This window comes from Xyrauchen texanus, chromosome 49 (assembly GCF_025860055.1).
Source record: "Xyrauchen texanus isolate HMW12.3.18 chromosome 49, RBS_HiC_50CHRs, whole genome shotgun sequence".
Classification (NCBI taxonomy): Eukaryota; Metazoa; Chordata; class Actinopteri; order Cypriniformes; family Catostomidae; genus Xyrauchen; species Xyrauchen texanus.
The window spans coordinates 2,784,663-2,805,285 of record NC_068324.1 but is presented as its reverse complement, the minus strand read 5'-3'; the positions used below and the strand labels follow the sequence as shown (position 1 = coordinate 2,805,285).

Genomic DNA, 20,623 nt, shown 5'->3' with positions numbered 1-20,623 from the left:
CAAGGAAAAAGCTGTAGATCACCTGGACAGTTTTATTTGCAGTTAGAGCAATGCATTCTGGTCTAGCATCTGTTTTTGCTGACCAGTCTTAGATTTCTCACTTAAATATCTTTCATAATACAGGCAATAACATTCTTTAGAAATATAACTTTATTAGAATACTGGCAAAGAAGGAGACGCAGTCCCACAGATCATTTGAAATGTTTTTATTGAGATCAACTCATTTGATTGATTACATACCGAACATTGTTAATGTTTTAAGGATTCTTTAGTGTATAGTGCAAGCTGTTGGCCAATAAATATAGTGTATATAGTGTTTAAACTGCTGGTCACTAGAAGAGGGGAATGCTGTAAAACTACAACAGAGTTTTCAACACGTCCGTGACCCTTTTGGCATCACATGCAGAGGTTTGACAGAGTATCAGAAAAGATGCAGGACATAAGAGAGAGAGAGAAAGACACTTCCCAGAGTGTGTTCTGCCATTCTGTTCTGAGGTGCGCCCATCCTCCACAGACTGCTCACCCAATCAGCAAGCTCCTTACATTTACATGCATTTGGCAGACGCTTTTATCCAAAGCGACTTACAGTGCACTTATTACAGGGACAATCCCCCCGGAGCAACCTGGAGTTAAGTGCCTTACTCAAGGACACAATGGTGGTGACTGTGGGGATCGAACCAGCAACCTTCTGATTACCAGTTATGTGCTTTAGCCACCACCCCTCCACCCTTAATGCCTGCTCGTCCAGGTAATGGTTCTCGAGGAAATCACACACCTACAAACCAAAAAAGACATGTTGATTTCACCAACTTAGTTTTTTTTACAACCGCATTCCTTTAAAAAAAGTGCCGTGGTGTGTAAATGTTTTTTGGTAATACAGTTGAGCATTATTTTTGAATAATAATTGTATTTTTTTAATATATAAAATTTTATAAAGATTGCACTCACATGGAGCAATTTCTGTTTAATTTAATATTTTATAGCTGAACATAACTAGAATCATTTGTATTATTTTATAATTGTCCATGAATTTTATTAATTTCCTAGACCTTTCAAATTCTGGAAATCAGTTTTAAAGGGCACCTATTATGCCCCTTTTTACAAGATGTAATAAGTCTCAGGTGTCCCCAGAATGTGTCTGTGAAGTTTCAGCTCAAAATACCCCACGGATCATTTATTATACCATGTCATAAATGCCCCTTTTTGAGTGGAATCAAAAACACACTGATTTCGTGTGTGTCTCTTTAAATGCAAATGAGCTGCTGCTCCCCGCCCCCTTTCCGGAAGAGAACCTCAACTCACTACACACCCCACCGAGAGCTATAAACCACATTATAGCGACCACAAAGAGGTTACCCCATGTGACTATATCCTCCCTAGCAACCGGGCCAATTTACAAACCTCATTAAAAATTAAAATTAAATAAAGCAATATTTTCGGAAGGTTACGCTCCTATCACTGACCATTTATTGAAAGAGAAATGTTTTTTGAGAATCTCTCAAGCCTTATTTTGTTCTCTTTTCATGGCAAGCGCCAGCACAGTGATGTAAACACTATGATCCAATAACAGCGAGGAGGTGAAGAACGATTAATGGGGAATTAACCTCTGCCTGAAAAACCTGTTGGAGAAGTTTACGTTGAAATAAGCAGGTGAAAGTGTACAGAACTGTTTTATTAGGGATTACATACACATTTCCTTGTATCAGAACACAAGATCCATTACAGCTTCATAACATTACCTGCTTTGCTTTCCCATGCTTTTATGGCACAATACTTCAGACTGATGTGACATAAAATACCTCACAGATTCTCTTGAACGTGTAAAAACCATAGACTGACCTTTCACTTCCGCCATGTCTGCGATGTTGACAGTCACTGGGCGTGACGTCATAACTATCCAGCCAATCACGATCCGGAAAATTTAAACACGCATCGTACACGTGTTCAAATCACTTCAAAAAAGCATTCAATCGATATTTATTTACGCAATTATTTTAGCGACATTCATTCATTTCAAGTACATTTTTAGATTTCATTCAACACCACCTATGTAAATAAAAAACGAATATAAACGTTTTACTGTACAATGTTTTATAAAATTGTAACCTTTTCAGATGAAAAAGTGAAACAATGATTTAGTATATATGTATTTTTTAAACATTAGTTTTTAATTGCTAGAATAATATTTACAAAATATATACACAATTTATACTATTACATATTATGCAACACAATTTAATTTCTATAGTACATTTAAAAACAACAGCAGTTGACCAAAGTACTTTCCGGTCAAAATAATAATAACAATAGTAATTATAATAATAATAATAATATATTATATATATATATATATATATATATATATATATATATATATGCATAACCCTGAAAATGCATAAAGGTAAAATTAACACTTAAAAGAAAATGGACTCAAAGTAGTGCCAAAATGAAACACAAGCTACATTTATTTATTTATATATTTAATATGTTGTATAGTTTTTCTCAATTTCATTATGTATTTCATGATATATTTAAACATTTATTAATTGTTGCATGTAATTAATTCACAATATGTATTTAATTATATGTTTTTTAATTTAAATATTTAATTTAGCATGTAATTAATTAAATATATGTATTTAATGATTTATAAAAAAAATATTATTTATTTAATTACTTAATTTATGTAATTAATTCACTATATTTATTTAATGATTTATTTTAAAATGTAAATATGTATTATCTTATTTAAGTTTGCATGTAATTAATTCACTATATGTATTTAATGATTTATTTTAAAATTTAAATATTTATTTAATTACTTAATTTAGCATGTAATTAATTCACTATATGTATTTAATGATTCATTTTAAAATTTAAATATTTATTTCATGAATTAATTTTGAGTAATCTGGCCCTCCATATCAAACAATGTACATTATGAAAGAAAAAAGGAAAGCACAGCACCAGGTGGTATGGTACAAAATATGATGTATTAGTTGGCAATTTTCCAAAAGTTATTATAATAATAATAATAATAAAAATAATGGAAACAATAAAGGCATTTGATTACTGAATTCGCTTCGGTGAATATGCAGTTTATCAAGAAAAATTAAATGATTAATGATGATAAAATATCCACTCTCTTTTTAACAAATAAATAAATAAATAACTAAATTTATAAAATCATCCTACGATTGAGATGACGTCCCAACGAGATCTCCTGCACATGCGCGTTACGCACGTACCGCGGAAGTGTCGCGGGAAACAGAAGAGATCGCAGCACTAGTACCGCTCACGATTAGTTTGGACTGTAAAGGCGGATAAAACCCCTTCAAAATGTCGGGATTCGACACAAACCCTTTCGAAAACCCAGTCGACGTCAATCCCTTCCAGGTAAGCCACGAGCAGTCCTCTTGAGAAGCCCTTCCGAACTGTTTGGGTTGAAATGTATGTGGCGCGTGTGAAGTTTTGTGTTTTGACAGACAGCGAGTTTCGGGCCATATCGATTCGGCTCGGCTGATGCGGTGTCATGATCTCTGATCCAGTATTATAGTGCATTATTTTTCTCTGAAAAAGGGTGTGGAACTGCGCAGGCTTGGTGTCAGTCACTGAAGGCCAAAGCGCCACTCCTCTCGTGCTCTATTGACTCTTTAATGTCACAATGTATCAGTGAAACCCCATAACAGCCCAACAATGTAACTCTATAACAATGTAACTGTGTTAATCTAATTCTTAATGTTTCCTGCCTGTAACCCAGTGACTCTGCGGCTTTGATCGCCTCTGCATTTCCTTTGCACATCAACTCCTTTCTACACAACTGGCCACATGGCACAAGTTAAACTGCATCAGCAAAGCCTCTTGTTTCTAAATACATTTGCAAGACATACAGAGTTCACATTATTATTGCACTATATGTTTCTAGCAACATGTAACAAACATGATGAGTTAATTTACATATGTGGATACTTCTATTTCAGCATCAAGGATTTAGGTTAAAATATATGCAAACATAAATATATATGTAAATAGTATTTATGTGTATATATATATATATATATATATATATGTTTGGAATAATGTTCAGATTTTGCTCTTATGGAAAGAAATTGGTACTTTTATTCACCAAAGTGGCATTCAACTGATCACAATGTATAGTCAGGACATTAATAACGTGATAAATTACTATTACAATTTGACAAAAATGTTCAGAACTTCTTAAACTACTTCAAAGAGTTCTCATCAATAAATCCTCCACGTGCAGCAATGACAGCTTTGCAGATCTTGTTATTCCAGCTGTCAGTTTGTCCAGATACTCTGGTGACCTTTGACCCCACACTTCCTGTAGCACTTGACCTTTCACCCCACACTTCCTGTAGCACTTGCCATAGATGTGACTGTCTTGTCGGGCACTTCTCACGCACCTTACAGTCTAGCTGATCCCACAATTGCTCAATGGGGTTCAGATCCGTAACACTCTTTTCCAATTATCTGTTGTCCAATGTCTGTGTTTCTTTGCCCACTCTAAACTTTTCTTTTTGTTTTCTGTTTCAAAAGTGGCTTTTCTTTGCAATTCTTCCCATAATGCTGCACCCCTGAGTCTTCTCTTTACTGTTGTACATGAAACTGGTGTTGAGCGGGTAGAATTCAATGAAGCTGTCAGCGGAGGACATGTGAGGTGTCTATTTCTCACACTAGAGACTCTGATGGACTTACCCTCTTGTTTAGTTGCACATCTGGTCTTCCACATCTCTTTCTGTCCTTGTTAGAGACAGTTGTGCTTTGTCTTTGAAGAATGTAGTTACACCTTTGGATGAAATCTGCAGTTTTTTTTTGGGTGGCAATTTCAAGCATTGTATCACCTTCATTCCTCAAAACAATGATTGACTCATGAGTTTCGAGACAAAGCGGTTTCTTTTTTTTTTGCCATTTTTGACCTAATATTGACCTTAAGACACGTCAGTCTATTGCACACTGTGACAACTCAAAAACAAACACAAAGACAATGTTCAGCTTCATTTAATGAACCAAATAGATTCAGCTGTGTTTGATATAATGGCGAGTGACTTTCTAGTATCAAATGATCAATTTATCATGATTACTCAAGGATGAGATGTTGGAGTGATGCTGCTGTCTAGAGTTGATCAAAAATGACTTTATTCAAATAGTGATGATGCTGTTTCACATCAGTAATGTCCTGAATATACTCTGTGATCAGTTGAATGCCACATTGGTGAATTATTATATTATAATTCAAGTTTTATATATATATATATATACCTGTATGGTAAATGGTCTACACTTATATAGTGCTTTTTTTAACCTTAGAGGATACCAAAGCGCTTTACACTGCGTCTCATTCACACATTCACACACACACACTCACACACCAATGACAGCAGAGCTGCTATGTAAGGTGCTAGCCTGCCATTGGGAGCAACTTGGGGTTCAGTGTCTTGCCCAAGAACACTTCGGCATGTGGAGACATGTGGGCCAGGATTAGCAGCCGACCTGCTCTACCACCTGAGCCACAGCCGCCCAATTATTATATTATAATTCAAGTTTTATATTTACGTGTGTGTGTGTGTGTGTGTGTGTGTATATATATATATATATATATATATATATATATATATAATTATAAAAATATTAGTTGTTTATTTCCAGTTTATATCTCTTGCTGCATCTCAATTGAAATGGGCTGTTAAATGTATTCAATAGTTATAAAAGCTGCTATTAAAATATAAAACACTGCAGGACAGCAATTACTGTCATGATTATTCTAATATATGAATCTGAGTTTTATGACATTTCTGACTATTGTAATGAACCTCGACTAATTATTTATTCAACCTTATATGTTGCAGTAATGCTAATTAAAGTTATTGTAAAGTGTTACATGATATCGCAGGTGTACCTGCTGCTTTGACATGCAGACACATGGCTTGCATTTGCACTACTGTAGCATCGCAACGTCTTTGGAGTCTGGCGTATTTTTGTCTTTTTATTGTCGGAGTAGTTTTGATCTATTTACTCCACCACTAACAGCAGAGTATTGAATTGTGGACAAAGCAAACATTCCTCAGAGAATTCTTCCTCCGCACTCGAAAGGAAATTTAGAAACGTGTTGTACTTGTTATTTGATTACTTGTTTGTTATTATAACCCCCTTAGACTGTCTATAGGGAAACTAGATTTGATAGACATGGATAAATGTTTTGCTGCATTATTGGAGTTATGGATGCTGTGTAGATCTCACGTGGATGTGGCAGCATGGTATTTACCTAAGGTGTTAATACACCAGTTGTACCGTAGTTTGATTTGCCGATAAGGAGTCTGTAGGAAAAGGTTTAGATATCCGAGCTGAGGTTGAAGGACACTTGATCTTTGTATTGGTTTAATCCATAGACTGTAAAAAAAGATGGCCGACGCCCCTTCGCTCTTTTCCATTGGTGAGAACTGAAGCCGCCAGTGTCCCGATGTGGCACTGACATCTTGGGACTTGAGTCTGCGCAGTTGCGATTTCGGGACCAGACCTGCACAGTAGTGAGCAGGAAGTAAAGCCGCGAAATCAAGGCCCCGCCCTCACTCTCGCTGAATCAATCGCAAGCACACGCTCCTGCACTTTTGACTTATGACGGTGTGAAATAATTAATTATAGAAATTTAGATATTACATTTAAAGCTCCAATCTCCTCAGTCCTCCGAAGATCCCGAAAAAAAGTCAGTTGGTGCTTCAGTGACTACTTTGCTCAGAGAACCTGTCAATCACAGCTGTCAATCATGATGTCACAGCACCGTTTTTATAGCATCAAATAACTAAAAACAAACTTATTTTGAAGACAAACACTTGAAATTACATCAACGTGATAGTTTCTGTCATTTACTGTTGTTTCTATCTTTGGAAAAAAGATATGTGAAGTGTAATTTCATTGTTTAGTTGGTCTCACGTCCCGTTGGATAACATGGGGAGGCGGGGTTTATGACCTATACTAGGACCAGCCACCGGGGGGCGATCGAGACGTTTTGGCTTCACTTTTGAGGGCTTGTGCAGCACACTTGATTTTATCCTCTGAGATCTGATTCAGATTATCAATGTAAACTTGCATGGAATTCTTCAAAAGTATATTTTAAATACATTTTAGTGAGTCCCTGCCTTCAGGTGGTACACTTGAATTAAACTGTTGGGAAATGTTGATTTTATAACCTTATTAATCCACATTCACATGCAAAAGGAGAACATCTGCAGGGTTTCTCATAGTGGATTCAGACGTCTCTTTCTGTTGTTTGAAGTCTGTGGGAATAAGAGCAGAGGCAAAGACACCATTAAACTTGGTTATTGGTTATTTTAATATGCTCTTTGATATTCTATGTTTATATATTATATATATTCTATGTTTTTAGAGCGTGGAAGTGCCCGACCATTTTTTCAGCCGTCATGGTTCCGGAAGGATTTTTGCCATTCATTTTTCCCAATGCGGATTTCATAAAATCCTTGAACCAACAACATTGTCTAGTGTAACATTACAAGTCTGTAGAGTTAACCACAGACCTCATTTTACCTCATTTATCCTAAAAACCGATTGACAGAAATTCCCGAGGGAACCCACGGCTTTAAAACGTGATTCTCTTTCAGGTTTCTACAGACTACAACCTGAGCAGCTCTAATAACTTTGAGATCAAATTTACAGCCTTTTTTTGGGGGGGGGGCGGGCTAAAAGTATTGATGACATCATCTTGCACTCATGGCCCTATGCAAATCTTCGTCCATTAAAATGCTAATTGAGAATGTCCACTTTGTCTATTCATTTTGGCTCAAAATGCTTCATCAAATATTATAAATTAAGATTCAACTTTATTGTCATTGTGCAGAGTACAGGTACAGAGCCAATGAAATGCAGTTGTTTTCACATATCCCAACTAAGCTGGGGTCAGAGCGCAGGGTCAGCCATGAAACCACACCCCCTGGAGCAGATAGGGTTAAGGGCCTTGCTCAAGGGCCCAACAGTGGTATCTTGGTGGTGCTGGGGCTTGAACCGCTCGACCAGTCAGTAACCCAGAGCCTTAACCGCTGAGCCACCACTGCCCTAAAATGGACCTTGGGGAAAACATTATGATACTTTGTGTTGATATGACTCGTTTAGAGGAAGTTCATCCTGTCCATTGTCTTTTTGCCCCACATTGGTTAAATATTACAGTTGTTCCCCGACGGTCTCATTTAATGTAAGGCATGATGAATGAATTCTGCAAACACTGATTCATATTAATCAGTTGCAGCAGATGAGATACTGTATATCTATTTGCACTTTGGACAAACTGTTTTATTATCCTGTGATCTTATCCATATTCGACCTGATCATTCGGATCTGACTGATGTGGTTTTAATTCATAAGATAATGGACAATATTACTAGATTATGTGGAGTCGTGTGGGCCGGGAATCAAAGCGCCAACCCTGCGATTAGTGGCTGACCCGCTCTACCACCTGAGCCACAGCCGCCCCAGTTTTGACTCCTTTTATTAGCTCTTCATTTGTTCTCAGCTGGTGAAAATACCACCAGATTTACATGTATAAACATAACAAGCACGTGTTCGGCAAGTTCCCTCAAAAAATATACATCATAAAAGCTGTCCAATCAGGTTGTGACGTTATCTTTATGCCTTTTGTTTTGTATGGTAAGGTTCGGTGTTAAAAATGCCAGTGTGAACGTTAAGCGAACCAGGACTAAATTTATAATTTTCTTTTTTTGGTCCGGATCAAGAGAACCAAACTACAAGTGTGAACACACCCTCAGATGTAGATGCTCAATAGTTCAATTTAAGTGTTTGGAGGAGTCCCTGGAAAAATATTATATTAATTATTAATAATTGATAATAATTAGTAGTGTTTTGTTATAATAATTTAATATTATTAAATCAGACATTTTTTTTTAATCAGACATTCTAATTTTAGTGTTTTGGTGGATTCTATGAAATGATAATAAATAATCATCTATTAATTATGAATAATTTAGAACATTTAATAACAATTTATAATAATAATTGACTTAATATTATTAAATCAGACCTTATTTTTAACCCTGTCAAATTTAAGTGTTTTGGTGGAGTTCATGAATTAATAATAAATAACAATATATTATAATAATACTAATGAAAGATGAAATATGTAATATATTTATATTACTAAACGATTTAGGAAAGATGCTAAGTTGAAATACTGGCTTCTCCGAAAACAATGTTACGGCCGGTATATTGTACTTTGAAATGTCCGTTCCAGGCCGGAAATTCGGTTTGTGTTTTGGCCTGTGTGATGCACGCCCACTGCCCATTTCTCCAATAGTATATCGACACCGTCTGGGTTGCCAGATTTGAAACATGTTAGCGGGCAAACACAGCGCTCTGCAGTCATGAACGCCAGCAATACATCTAGCTAACATTCACAGAGTAATACAAATCCCACATGAGCTGATTTATCATTTGCAAACAAAAACATTGCAAACATATACATTAGCTGATCAACTTACAGTGTAAGGCTCGTCGCTTGCCACTGTCAGTATACTCATTCCTGTTGCGTGTCCTCAACCTGGCATCCCGCGTGAGCTTCGAGTCTGGGGAGGAGGGGGCGGGGCAGACATCTCCCGCCAATATTTGGACTGCAGTACCCATTTTGCTTGATGTCAATATTATGTCATATCACATAATATAAGTAATTGTTTAATGTAATTTAGTAAATCATTATTATTGAACATTATTGTTCATTAAGAACAACAATAATACTAATACGTAAATATATATGACTCAATCTCTTTCAGGATCCGTCTGTGACTCAGGTGACTAATTCTGGAATTGATCACATTGAACATTTCAGTCCGTTTCCTGATGGCAACTCTGTAAGTGTAACAGACACGACACCTCTGTATTGCAAGCATCATCTACCCAGCGTTTATTGGCTATTTGGCTCATCCAGTCAGAATTGAGAGCCAAAATGGTTGCTTTTATAAATCATTTTAGCCCAAGATTTACATGAAGATTGAGAAAGATTGTTGCAAACTGGTTCACTGTTGTATCCCAATGATATAAATGTTTTTGGTTTGGTCTGTAATAATATAACGTAATCAGGTATGGATTACCGACCGGGCCAATGGGCCCAGTGCCCAGGGGTCCCTTGACTACCAGGGGGCCCTTGACTGCCTGGGGGGGTGCCCTGGGCTTTAAGGCTGCACAATCTAGTTTGGTAACCATCTACAACAAACAACAAACCCCCATTTTCATGATTTGCTTCTCTACAGGGAACCACCATCCCAGCATCAACCACTCCATCTCAATCTGCTGTACTGCAGCCGTCAGTTGACCCCAGTCCGCAGGTCAGATCACACAAATACACACACTGAATCTCTGCATATGAGATAGTTCACCCAAAAATGAAAACGTAATCAAACCCATTCGATATTCTTTCTGCTGTGGAACACAAAGAATAATTTTCGAAGAATTTCATGGCTGCTTTTTTCCATATACTGAATAAGAACAGAGACTGGGTCTGTGAAATTTTAGTCAAATGACAAAAAAAGCACCCTCAAATTGGTCCAAATCACTCGTGTAGTGTATTGCAAGTCTTCTGAAGCCATACGATAGGTTTATCATTATGAACTGATAATCTTGAAAGTCATACAAACTATCCTTGGCACGTGCGTTCATGTTAGAGCAATGTTTTCTGTTAATCCAGTTCACAAAACAGCTGATTCAGTGATCCGGTCGCAGCTGTTAACAGTAGCATTTATGCATACATTGCAGTCTGGTCCTTAAAGTTATCATATGGCTTTAGAATGCTTGGAATATATTACACAAATCATATGAACTACATTTATGGTGCTTTTTTGACATTTTCAAACTTAACAGCCTCAGTCCCCATTCACGTTCATTGCATAAAAAAGAGCGGCCAGGAGATTCTTCAAAAACTCACCTTTTGTCTTCCATAGAAGAAAGTCATTTTTATGTGAACTATTCCTTTCAAATATTTTTAACAGACCTGTGTCTGTCTGCGCAGGCTACAGCTGCAGCTGCGCACGCAAATCTGGTCAGACAGCAGGAGGAGCTGGAGAAGAAAGCAGCTGAACTGGATCGACGAGAACAAGATCTACAGAACAGAGGAGCTCCTACGGGTACACACACACACACACACACACACACACACACACTGAGGGTGTGTTCTCAATGGCATTCAAACATTACTATTACCTATCAGATATCACTGAAATATTGCAAACTGAATTATGTGAACATTTGTACACAAAATTGGATTAAAAATGTAAATTGACTGTATTTATTTACTGAGATGATAACTAACCCAAGCATACCACTTATACACTACATATCGGTTCACATACTATTTTTATATAATAGTATGTAGAGGTGCCTGGGTAGCTCAGTGAGTATTGAGGCTGACTATCACACCTGGAGTCAGGGCGTGCTGAGTGACTCCAGTCAGGTCTCCTAAGCAACCAAATTGGCCCGGTTGCTAGGGAGGGTAGAGTCACATGGGGTAACCTCCTCGTGGTCGCTATAATGTGGTTCACTCTCGGTGGGGCGTGTGGTGAGTTGTGCATGGATGCTGCGGAGAATAGTGTGAAGCCTCCACATGCGCTACGTCTCCACGGTAACGCGCTCAACAAGCCACGTGATAAGATGCGCGGATTGACGGTCTCAGACGCGGAGGCAACGGAGATTCATCCTCCGCCACCCGGATTGAGGCGAGTCACTACGCCACCACTAGGACTTCCAAATTGGGGAGAGAAAAATACACATCTACACTGCCGCAGTTGCGTAAATCAATGCAGAAATGGCGCATTACAAAATCTGTTTGTTCGTTGCTTGTTCCTGTTAAGGATTGTGGGAGTTGGGATACAGACTTTTGTTTCACCTCTAACTTTCTCTCCTCAGGCAAGCAGAACAACTGGCCTCCTCTACCCAAAATATTTCCCATCAAGCCATGCTTCTACCAGGACTTCTCCGAGGAGATCCCACCAGAGCATCAGAGACTCTGCAAAATGATCTATTACCTATGGATGTGTGAGTTTAAGAGACCTCGTCGACTTTCAGACACATGAAAAATACGACTCTATATTCCGGGTTCAATACAAGTTAAGCTCAGTCGACAGCATTTGTGGTGTAATGTTGATTAGCACAAAAAAACATTTAGACTCGTCCGTCCTTTCTTTATAAAAACTACGGTGAGGTTCCAGTGAGGCACTTACAATGGAAGTCAATGGGGCCAATTTCTGGAGGGTTTAATGGCAGAAATGTGAAACTTACAATTTTATAAAAGCACTTACATTAATTCTTGTGTTAAAACTCAAGTATTATTTGAGCTGTAAAGTTGTTTAAATTGTATATTTTACATTTAAGGGTTTGTTGACATTACAACGTTGTGGCAACAAAGTTGTAAACTTGGAAATAACTTGACACAGAAACAGTTAGTAAGTGATTTTATCACTCTAACATATTGTTTACATCTGGTGGTTATACTTTTACAACAGTGAGTATTTTAACGTTTTCAGATTGGCCCCTTTGACTTCCATTGTAAGTGCCTCACTGGAAAAAAAAGTATTTTTGTGGTAATCAAGATTGGAGTGGTGGTGGCGTAGTGGGCTAAAGCACATAACTGGTAATCAGAAGGTTGCTGGTTCGATCCCCACAGTCACCACCATTGTGTCCTTGAGTAAGGCACTTAACTCCAGGTTGCTCCGGGGGGATTGTCCCTGTAATAAGTGCACTGTAAGTCACTTTGGATAAAAGCATCTGCCAAATGCATGAACGTAAATGCTACAAATGCTGTCAATTGAGCTTAACTTGTATTGAACCTGGAATATTCCTTCAATATTTTTTACACTTTGACATTGTTTATGACAGTTATGCACATTTTACCGCCCAGTTCTCATTCCCGCAACACAAAACAAAAATGGTCATGATGATATTCTCATTACCGCAATGTAGGAAAAAATGTATTAAATTAAGTAGGTATGCGTCATTGTAGTACTTCAATATAATTGTACAACAGCATCTTTTTTTAACAGTATAATGTTACAGTAATGAGAATCGTCATTGAAAACATCGAGAATGATAAAAGTAAAACATCCAGGCGTGTTATGTTAATGAGAATTTGGGGGTAATGTGTGCTTACATGTCCAGAAATAATGTCACCATGCAAAAAAACATAATGGTCCTAAATTTGTGTTTTATTTTGTTTATACCTTTTTTTTATTTATTTTTTTTAATGTTTTTTTGCATTGATTTTGGGGTTTGGTGTGACCAGGACATTTTCTCAACCGGTTTCGTGAGATTATTATTATTATTATTGTATTATATTTTTTTTTTCTCCCCAATTTGGAATGTTTTTGATGAATTTTGATGTCATTTGTTGCTCTTGTTTGACGTGAGGTTTATATAATATTCTCTGTCTGTGTTTAGGGCAGTGTGTGACGCTGTTCTTGAATGTTCTGGCGTGTCTGGCAGATTTCACCTCTAATACAGATGCAGGGGTGGACTTCGGCCTCTCCATCCTCTGGTTCATTCTGTTCACCCCCTGCTCATTCCTCTGTTGGTACAGGCCCGTCTATAAAGCCTTCAGGTGAGTCTCTCTTCTGGAACACAAGTTGTATGCACTACACAGGGTTGTGCAGAATTATCTGCCTTTTAATGCACATGCCACAGGAAGTTGAATTGGATTGACAGGAAGTGTTGCTTCAATGCAATAACTCATCATCATAACTCATTTGTATGTATGTGTGATACAGCTGTATATGTATTATGTTTATATGTATGCATGCACATTAGAGGTAGACCGATATATCAGTTTTACCACTTAATTGGTGCCGATGGTTTCTTCATTTCAAAATAAAAGTCTTCAGTGTTTTTTCAGGCTTGTTTTTGTTTTATGCACCAAATACAAAAATTTTTTTATGGTTATTTTGGGGATTTTGGATGAACAATGAACTGCTTCTGATATTTTATTAATATAGGACTCATTCTTTGTGCCCGTCATAGTAAGGAAATTATTGGATTTTTTGTTACAGTCTAAAAATTTATTTTAAAAATTATCGCCCATCGTTTATCGGCCTTTCTCACTATCTGTTATCCGAATCAGTCGATCTCTAATGCACATGTGGATATGAACATTTTTCTTTATATTTTCATTTTGTCTTATTGAAGAAATGGGAATATCATTATTCGAAAATCTAAAAATATATATATATATTTTCTCAATTTTTTGCATACTGTGTGTTTTTCTATCAATTCTGCATCACCGCCATTTTTATGAACAATAAAAAAATAAACTAATTATATATTACAAATTATACCTATTTATGCCCTAATATTAAAAAATATATATTTTCAATTAATTAGACATATTTCTCAAAAATGTTTAAATATTATAATTTTGCCGTAGAGTACAACTGCATGTCCACCATATTATTTTATGATAACTTTTATATTAATACTTCAAATTAATAAAATGTATTATAAAAAAATATATATTGACAAATTTGGGATAAATTAGAGCATTTAGGGAAATACATTGTTCTTCCAACTAAATCCATAAAATGAAAGTACATTTATTAAAAACAATAAAATATATAATAAAAAATGTTTTAACTATTTTAATGTAATAAATTAAATATAATTTAATAATTTTCTATTTGTGGCATTTCTGACATTGAATGTTTCAGGAGATACCTCTGAAATCATAATGTTGTGTATGATTATGTGTTTATGCATAATTTATGCTCGATATGAATCATGTCAATGAAATGATTGTTTGTTCTCTTTCAGGTCTGATAGTTCCGTCAATTTCTTTTTCTTTTTCTTTATTTTCTTCGCTCAAATCGGCGTGTCTATCATTCAGTGTGTGGGCATCCCTCGATGGGGCAACAGGTGAGCGTTATAACACAGACATCAGTCAGTACGTCTGATTTCTGCAGTTTTTTCACATTTCATTACAGCTACATCTTCCTTTCTCCACTACTAATATTCAGACCTAACTCAGTCAGTTCTTATATTCACACTTAAGCTGCGTACACACTGCCAGAGACTTTGTCGCTGCAGGTCGCCAGTGGCTGGTGGTGAAGTCGCTAGTGGGCGTTCCCACTTCTGGTTGACTAGTAACGTTTATAAATGACATTCACGGATGTCATTCCATTGCTCTTGACAGCGAATCTCTTTTCTTGCTGCTAAAAACAAACATTTTGGAGGGAAAAGACTAAATATAAATGGAATCAGTACATAAAATGCTTTATATCAAAGATGAACGAGAAACAAGGAGTGCTGTTTGCCATAGCGGCTGTTTATCTGCGGCGAAAATGCAAATGGCGGTCTGTCTGGGTCCATAAAATCTCAGATACACCTTTCCATGCAGTATTTTTCTTTAAAATGTCCTTGTACATGGGAAGAGACATATCATAGAGCACTGGAAAATTGCTAACAGCAAGAATTAGCCTTTCATCCATCTTTCCGTTATTGCAGGAGCTGAGAAAGAGAGAGAGAAGGATCACGTGAGCTCTCCCGTCTTCTCTCCTATTGGCTGTCGCTTCCGTTAGTCGCTCTTCATTTGAATAAAGTTGAACTTGTCTCAACTTTGTCGCGTCGCTGGACACGCCCACATCTAGTCGCCAACGGTCGCGACAGCTCGTGTCGCCGGAAGTCGCTGTGCTCTCATTGAAAATGAATGGGATGGAGTCGCTGTCGCGCGCGATGTCGCTGGCAGTGTGTACGCAGCTTTAAAGGGACAGTTCACCCAAATGTGTCTCATGCCATCCCAGACGTGTGTGACTTTCTTCTCAGGAACACAAATGAAGATTTTTAGAAGAATATTTCAGCTCTGTAGGTCCATACAATGCAAGTGAATGGTGACCAAAACTTTGAAGCTCCAAAAAACACATAAATGCAGCATAATAATATTCCATACGACTCCAGTGGTTTAATCCATGTCTTCAGAAGCTACACGATAGGTGTGGGTGAGAAACAGATAAAAAAAAAAGGTGATATTTTGCGATAAATTCTCCTCCGTGCCCAATAGGTGGCGATATGTTCAAAGAATGTGAATCGCGAAAAACAAAATAAGAAAAAAGTGGAAGTGTGGATTTGAATATTAATCTGTTTCTCACCCACACCTATCATATCACTTCTGAAGGCATGGATTAAACCACTGGAGTCTTATGGATTACTTTTATGCTGCCTTTTATGTGCTTTTTGGAGCTGATCACCATTCACTTGCATTGTATGGACCTACAGAGCCGAAATATTCTTCTAAAAAGTGTTCCTGAGAAGAAAGTAAGTCTTGGGTGAGTAAATTATGAGAACATTTTACATTTTTGGGTGAACTGTCCCTTTAAAAATAATTTAAAATCTGCAGTCATATTCAAAAACCCCTGCTTCAATTGTTCTTACTACTCATAATCATAAACTAAATCATCAAGAGTGAGTGTTTGTGTGTTTTCTCTGTGACAGATGGCTTTCTTACGCTAAGTTCTCTTCTCTCTCTTTAACGAGTCTCTCTTCCTGCACTAACGGTTCTCTGCTGCTGGACTTCCTTTAATACTCTTGCTTCCTGTTTAAAGTATGTCCTCTTTCACTTTAAACCCCATTTCTTTCTTTATATTTTCCCTTTTGAAGCAGGTGATGCCTACCTTTCCTGATATACACAATTACTCAAATATTCCAGGTTAAATAAAACTTCAATTTAATGACTGCATCTGTGCACATATTGTCAATTACCACAGAAAATAATTGCTGAAATAATTACAAACAAAAACAGTAATGCACTTAAAATGCCTTTTAAGTAACACTTCATTTAGAAGCATATTTGAACGTGGTTTAATGGCGGTCTCTTTACTCACAGCGGCTGGATTGCTGCTATAAATGCAATTGGCTCAGATAAGGCGGTTGGCGCCATTATGATGGTGGTGGCGGCTTTCTTCACTGTGTGTGCTGTGATGTCGGTTGTCTTATTCAAAATGGTAAGTAACTCTAACGCAAATGCATTAATCACTTCCTGTCATGCATTTTTGATAACACTACAATAAGGTTGTATTTGATAACATGCGTTAAGTAACAATGAACAATACATTTACATCCCTCATTAATATTGGTTCATGTTTTATACATCAACATTGTAAAGTCGTTAAACATTTTTGGCAATACTTTAAATACGTTTTTATTTGATAACATTGGTTAACTACATTAGTTAACATGAACGTATATAATTTTTTATATTAAAATGTGCATGCATCAGATTGAGTGAATTAATTATGACATTTCAAAATTATTATTATTATTAACAAAAAATAAACAATAGGATAACAATAGTATGATAAATGAACACATCAATGCACATTATAAATGTAGATGAATAGTTAATTATTAATGCTATGTTGACTAATGTTAACACATAAAACCTTATTGTACATTTAATACATGTTTATTAAAGAAACAATTATCATTATTTTTTTAAATATATATTTTTCAATGTAATTTATTAAATTGTTTTATTATAATAATTAAAAAATATATTTTAGGTCACTATTAATCTGCGAGTCAGTATTAGGCCCAAGGGAGATCAGGCTTCAGTTTTGTTTTTTTTTAACTGATTTTGGGTGATTTATTTTAAATTTTTTTGGGGAATAAAATTAGAGCGATATCTTTAACCGATATTTACACATTTCCACTAAATCGATTATCATACTTTGGGTTTACCAATAAAGTTGGACACAAAAGACTTTTTAAATATTTATTTATTTACACCCCGCCCCCCGCCGGCAATTTGGAATGCCCAATACTCTCTAAGTCCTCGTGGTGGTGTAGTGACTCGCCTCAATCCGGGTGGCGGAGGACGAATCTCAGTTGCCTCCACGTCTGAGACCGTCAATCTGCGCGTCTTATCACGTGACTTGTTGAGTGTGTTACCGTGGAGACGTAGTGCTCGTGGAGGCTTCACGCTATTCTCCACGGCATCCATGCACCACGCGTCCCACCGATAGCGAGAACCACATTATAGCGACCACGAGGAGGTTACCCCATGTGACTCTATCCCCCCCTAGCAACCAGGCCAATTTGGTTGCTTAGGAGACCCGGCTGGAGTCACTCAGCACACCCTGGATTCAAACTCACGACTCCAGGGATGATAGTTATTCATAAGAATAAATAAGGGTCTTCGAACAAGTTTATATTGCAACTAAAACTAGTCAAATGAATTATTTGTTGACTGGATGCAATATTAGTGTTGTAAAACCGTTCACCAGAGGTTAAAAAATATAAAGTTGTCAAATAAAACCAGAATTAAAATGCAGTTATGCATATCTGTTATTAGACACTTAAACACAAAAATAATCAGTATCGTATCGGTCAATCTCTAAATAAAATGGGTTTATATATGGTAAAGAGTCTGAGAGCCGTATCACTGTTGTTTATTTCCAGGTTCATTCTCACTACCGTCACACCGGTGCCAGCTTCCAGAAGGCACAGCAGGAATTCTCCCAGGGCGTCCTCACAAACAGCACCTTCCAGAGCGCTGCAGCCAATGCGGCCACCACCGCTGCCACCGCCGCCACCCAGAGGAACTAGACCCAGAAAGCACCACCAGAATCCCACATCTCCTCCGCAGAGCCTCCTCTCCATCGGCCTGGTGGTCCACACGGAACCCAAACGTTGCCCTTGTTCACCTGCTTTGGTTCTTGGTCTTAATTTGGCCTTTGGACTAATGAGGTGCTAGTTTTCAAATGTTTGTTGTTCTTTTATTTTTTTGAAACAGAAGGTATGAAGTTGAAATGTGTTTGTATATTTAAATGTACACAGTAATGGTTTCCTGTATACATTTTGAGCTTGGTTACGCTGTATATAAAGTCATAGTCCATGGTGGTACAGGAGCGATCTATGTCCTTAATGACCATGAGGGATATTAAACCCTTTGCAATTCCCTTGATAATGAAGTCTATGTTTAAATGCATGTTTAAGTAACGGTTTAGATGTTGATTGCATTTCTGCTATAATATAAGTACTAAAGGTTCATTTGTTTATATTGGATTTTTTCATGCAGCATAAATGTTTGATGAAGTTATTTAAAATTTTTATAGAGCTTTGTCCTTTTACTTATATGACATAAGGGTTTTAAGCTATTGTAAACATTTAAATCAAAATAGTTTAAGTTGTATTGCAAGATTTGCGTTCATGATTGTTTTTTTTAGCCATTTGGGAAACTCTTAGCACTTCAAAGCAATCCTGTAAAATGGTTTGCAGTTCTTATATTGTCTTCATATTCTCAGTCCTGAAATGTATGTTGACAAATCGTTGCACCTTACACAAGGGACAAGCCAATGACGGTTAAAAAGGGTTACAGAATGTTGTCAAAAATAACTGTAAAATTGATATAAGCAGTATGAGTACTTAACTGAACAAGTTGAGCAATTAAATTTTTTGATTAACAATTTTGTGGTATATATATATAAATAAAAAGTGCTCTTACACGTTTGGATGACACATGGTCTACGGTGCGTTCACGTCATACCGGAATTACTGTAATAGTTCGCAAGTCTGGTTCCGGAAGTAAAAATCCCATTCATTTATTCCATAGACAAATTGATTTTCAACGATAACTTATAAACCTTTAAAGACAGACCTACCGTGAGCTCCGAGGTTGTTCATTGATGGTATATGCTTCCGTTAAAGCCATCCGTCTGCGTTATCTCAACTTCATTTTATTTATAATCGTGTTTGATCGCGGAATTCACTGTAAACAACTACATTACCCATGATACATCAGAGAAAGCTCCACCAATCAGAGAACCGCGTCCAATAAAACCCGCGAAACGTGCGCTCTATTACAAGCTCTAGGAAGACGTGAACACTTTTTAACAAATGATCGTATTTACGGTAATTCCGACATGATGTGAGAGCACCATAAGTACATTCCAAACAGAAATCACACACATATATCCATCCTGAGGTCACACAGTGTTGTGGAGTAGTTCACTAAAAACGGCGACACTATATTTTTTATAATGTAATTTTATAACACGGCAAATGTATTACATTGTATTTTGAACGCAGCAATGGAGTCGAGGGAGGAATCACATAGTGATTCACTATGAGCGCCACTAGTGCACAGGAACTAGAAGCTACTAACTAACTAGTACAGGAGCCAGTGTAGCCAAAAATCGTAATTGTATAATAATAAAAGCTTCAAAAAAGGACAAAGAAAGAAGACTCCAGTGGTTTAATCAGTGTCTTCCGAAGCAATCTAATCGGTTTTGGGTGAGAACAGACCAAAATATAACTTTTTTTCTCCCTGTAGATCTTGCCATTGCTGTCTATAAGCATTATCATGATTTCAAGCTACTAGTGCTTGACGCATGCGCAGAGAGATAATGCCGCTAGGAAGTGTAGTTGAGCTTGAAATCATGATGGCCAAGCAGACTGTTAATATCAAGATTTATATTGAAGAAAAAGTCTTATAGATTACCTTTATGTGCTTTTTGGAGCATGAATATTTAGTCACCATTCACTTGCATCAGATGGACAATATCTTTGTTTGTGTAAATCATACGAGTTTGAGGTGACAAAGGTGAATAAAGGAGTAGTT

General features: G+C 36.9%; 1 protein-coding gene across 1 annotated transcript; it reads left to right on the top strand.

Moving 5' to 3' along the window:
• Positions 1–3,255: 3,255 nt before the first annotated feature.
• LOC127640256 (secretory carrier-associated membrane protein 2-like) lies at positions 3,256–20,578 on the top strand. The gene is made up of 9 exons (XM_052122716.1): positions 3,256–3,396; positions 9,810–9,887; positions 10,287–10,361; positions 11,042–11,156; positions 11,935–12,063; positions 13,462–13,621; positions 14,824–14,925; positions 16,889–17,006; positions 18,463–20,578. The coding sequence occupies exons 1-9, from the start codon at positions 3,340–3,342 to the stop codon at positions 18,607–18,609; spliced, it is 981 nt and encodes a 326-aa protein (XP_051978676.1). The 5' UTR covers positions 3,256–3,339; the 3' UTR covers positions 18,610–20,578.
• Positions 20,579–20,623: the final 45 nt, after the last annotated feature.

Coding starts and splice junctions, on each gene's coding strand:
- LOC127640256 (XM_052122716.1), top strand. CDS start 3,340: ATGTCGGGATTCGACACAAACCCTTTCGAAAACCCAGTCGACGTCAAT. Junction 11,157..11,934: donor GAACAGAGGAGCTCCTACGG/GTACACACACAC, acceptor TTCTCTCCTCAG/GCAAGCAGAACAACTGGCCT. Junction 14,926..16,888: donor ATCCCTCGATGGGGCAACAG/GTGAGCGTTATA, acceptor CTTTACTCACAG/CGGCTGGATTGCTGCTATAA.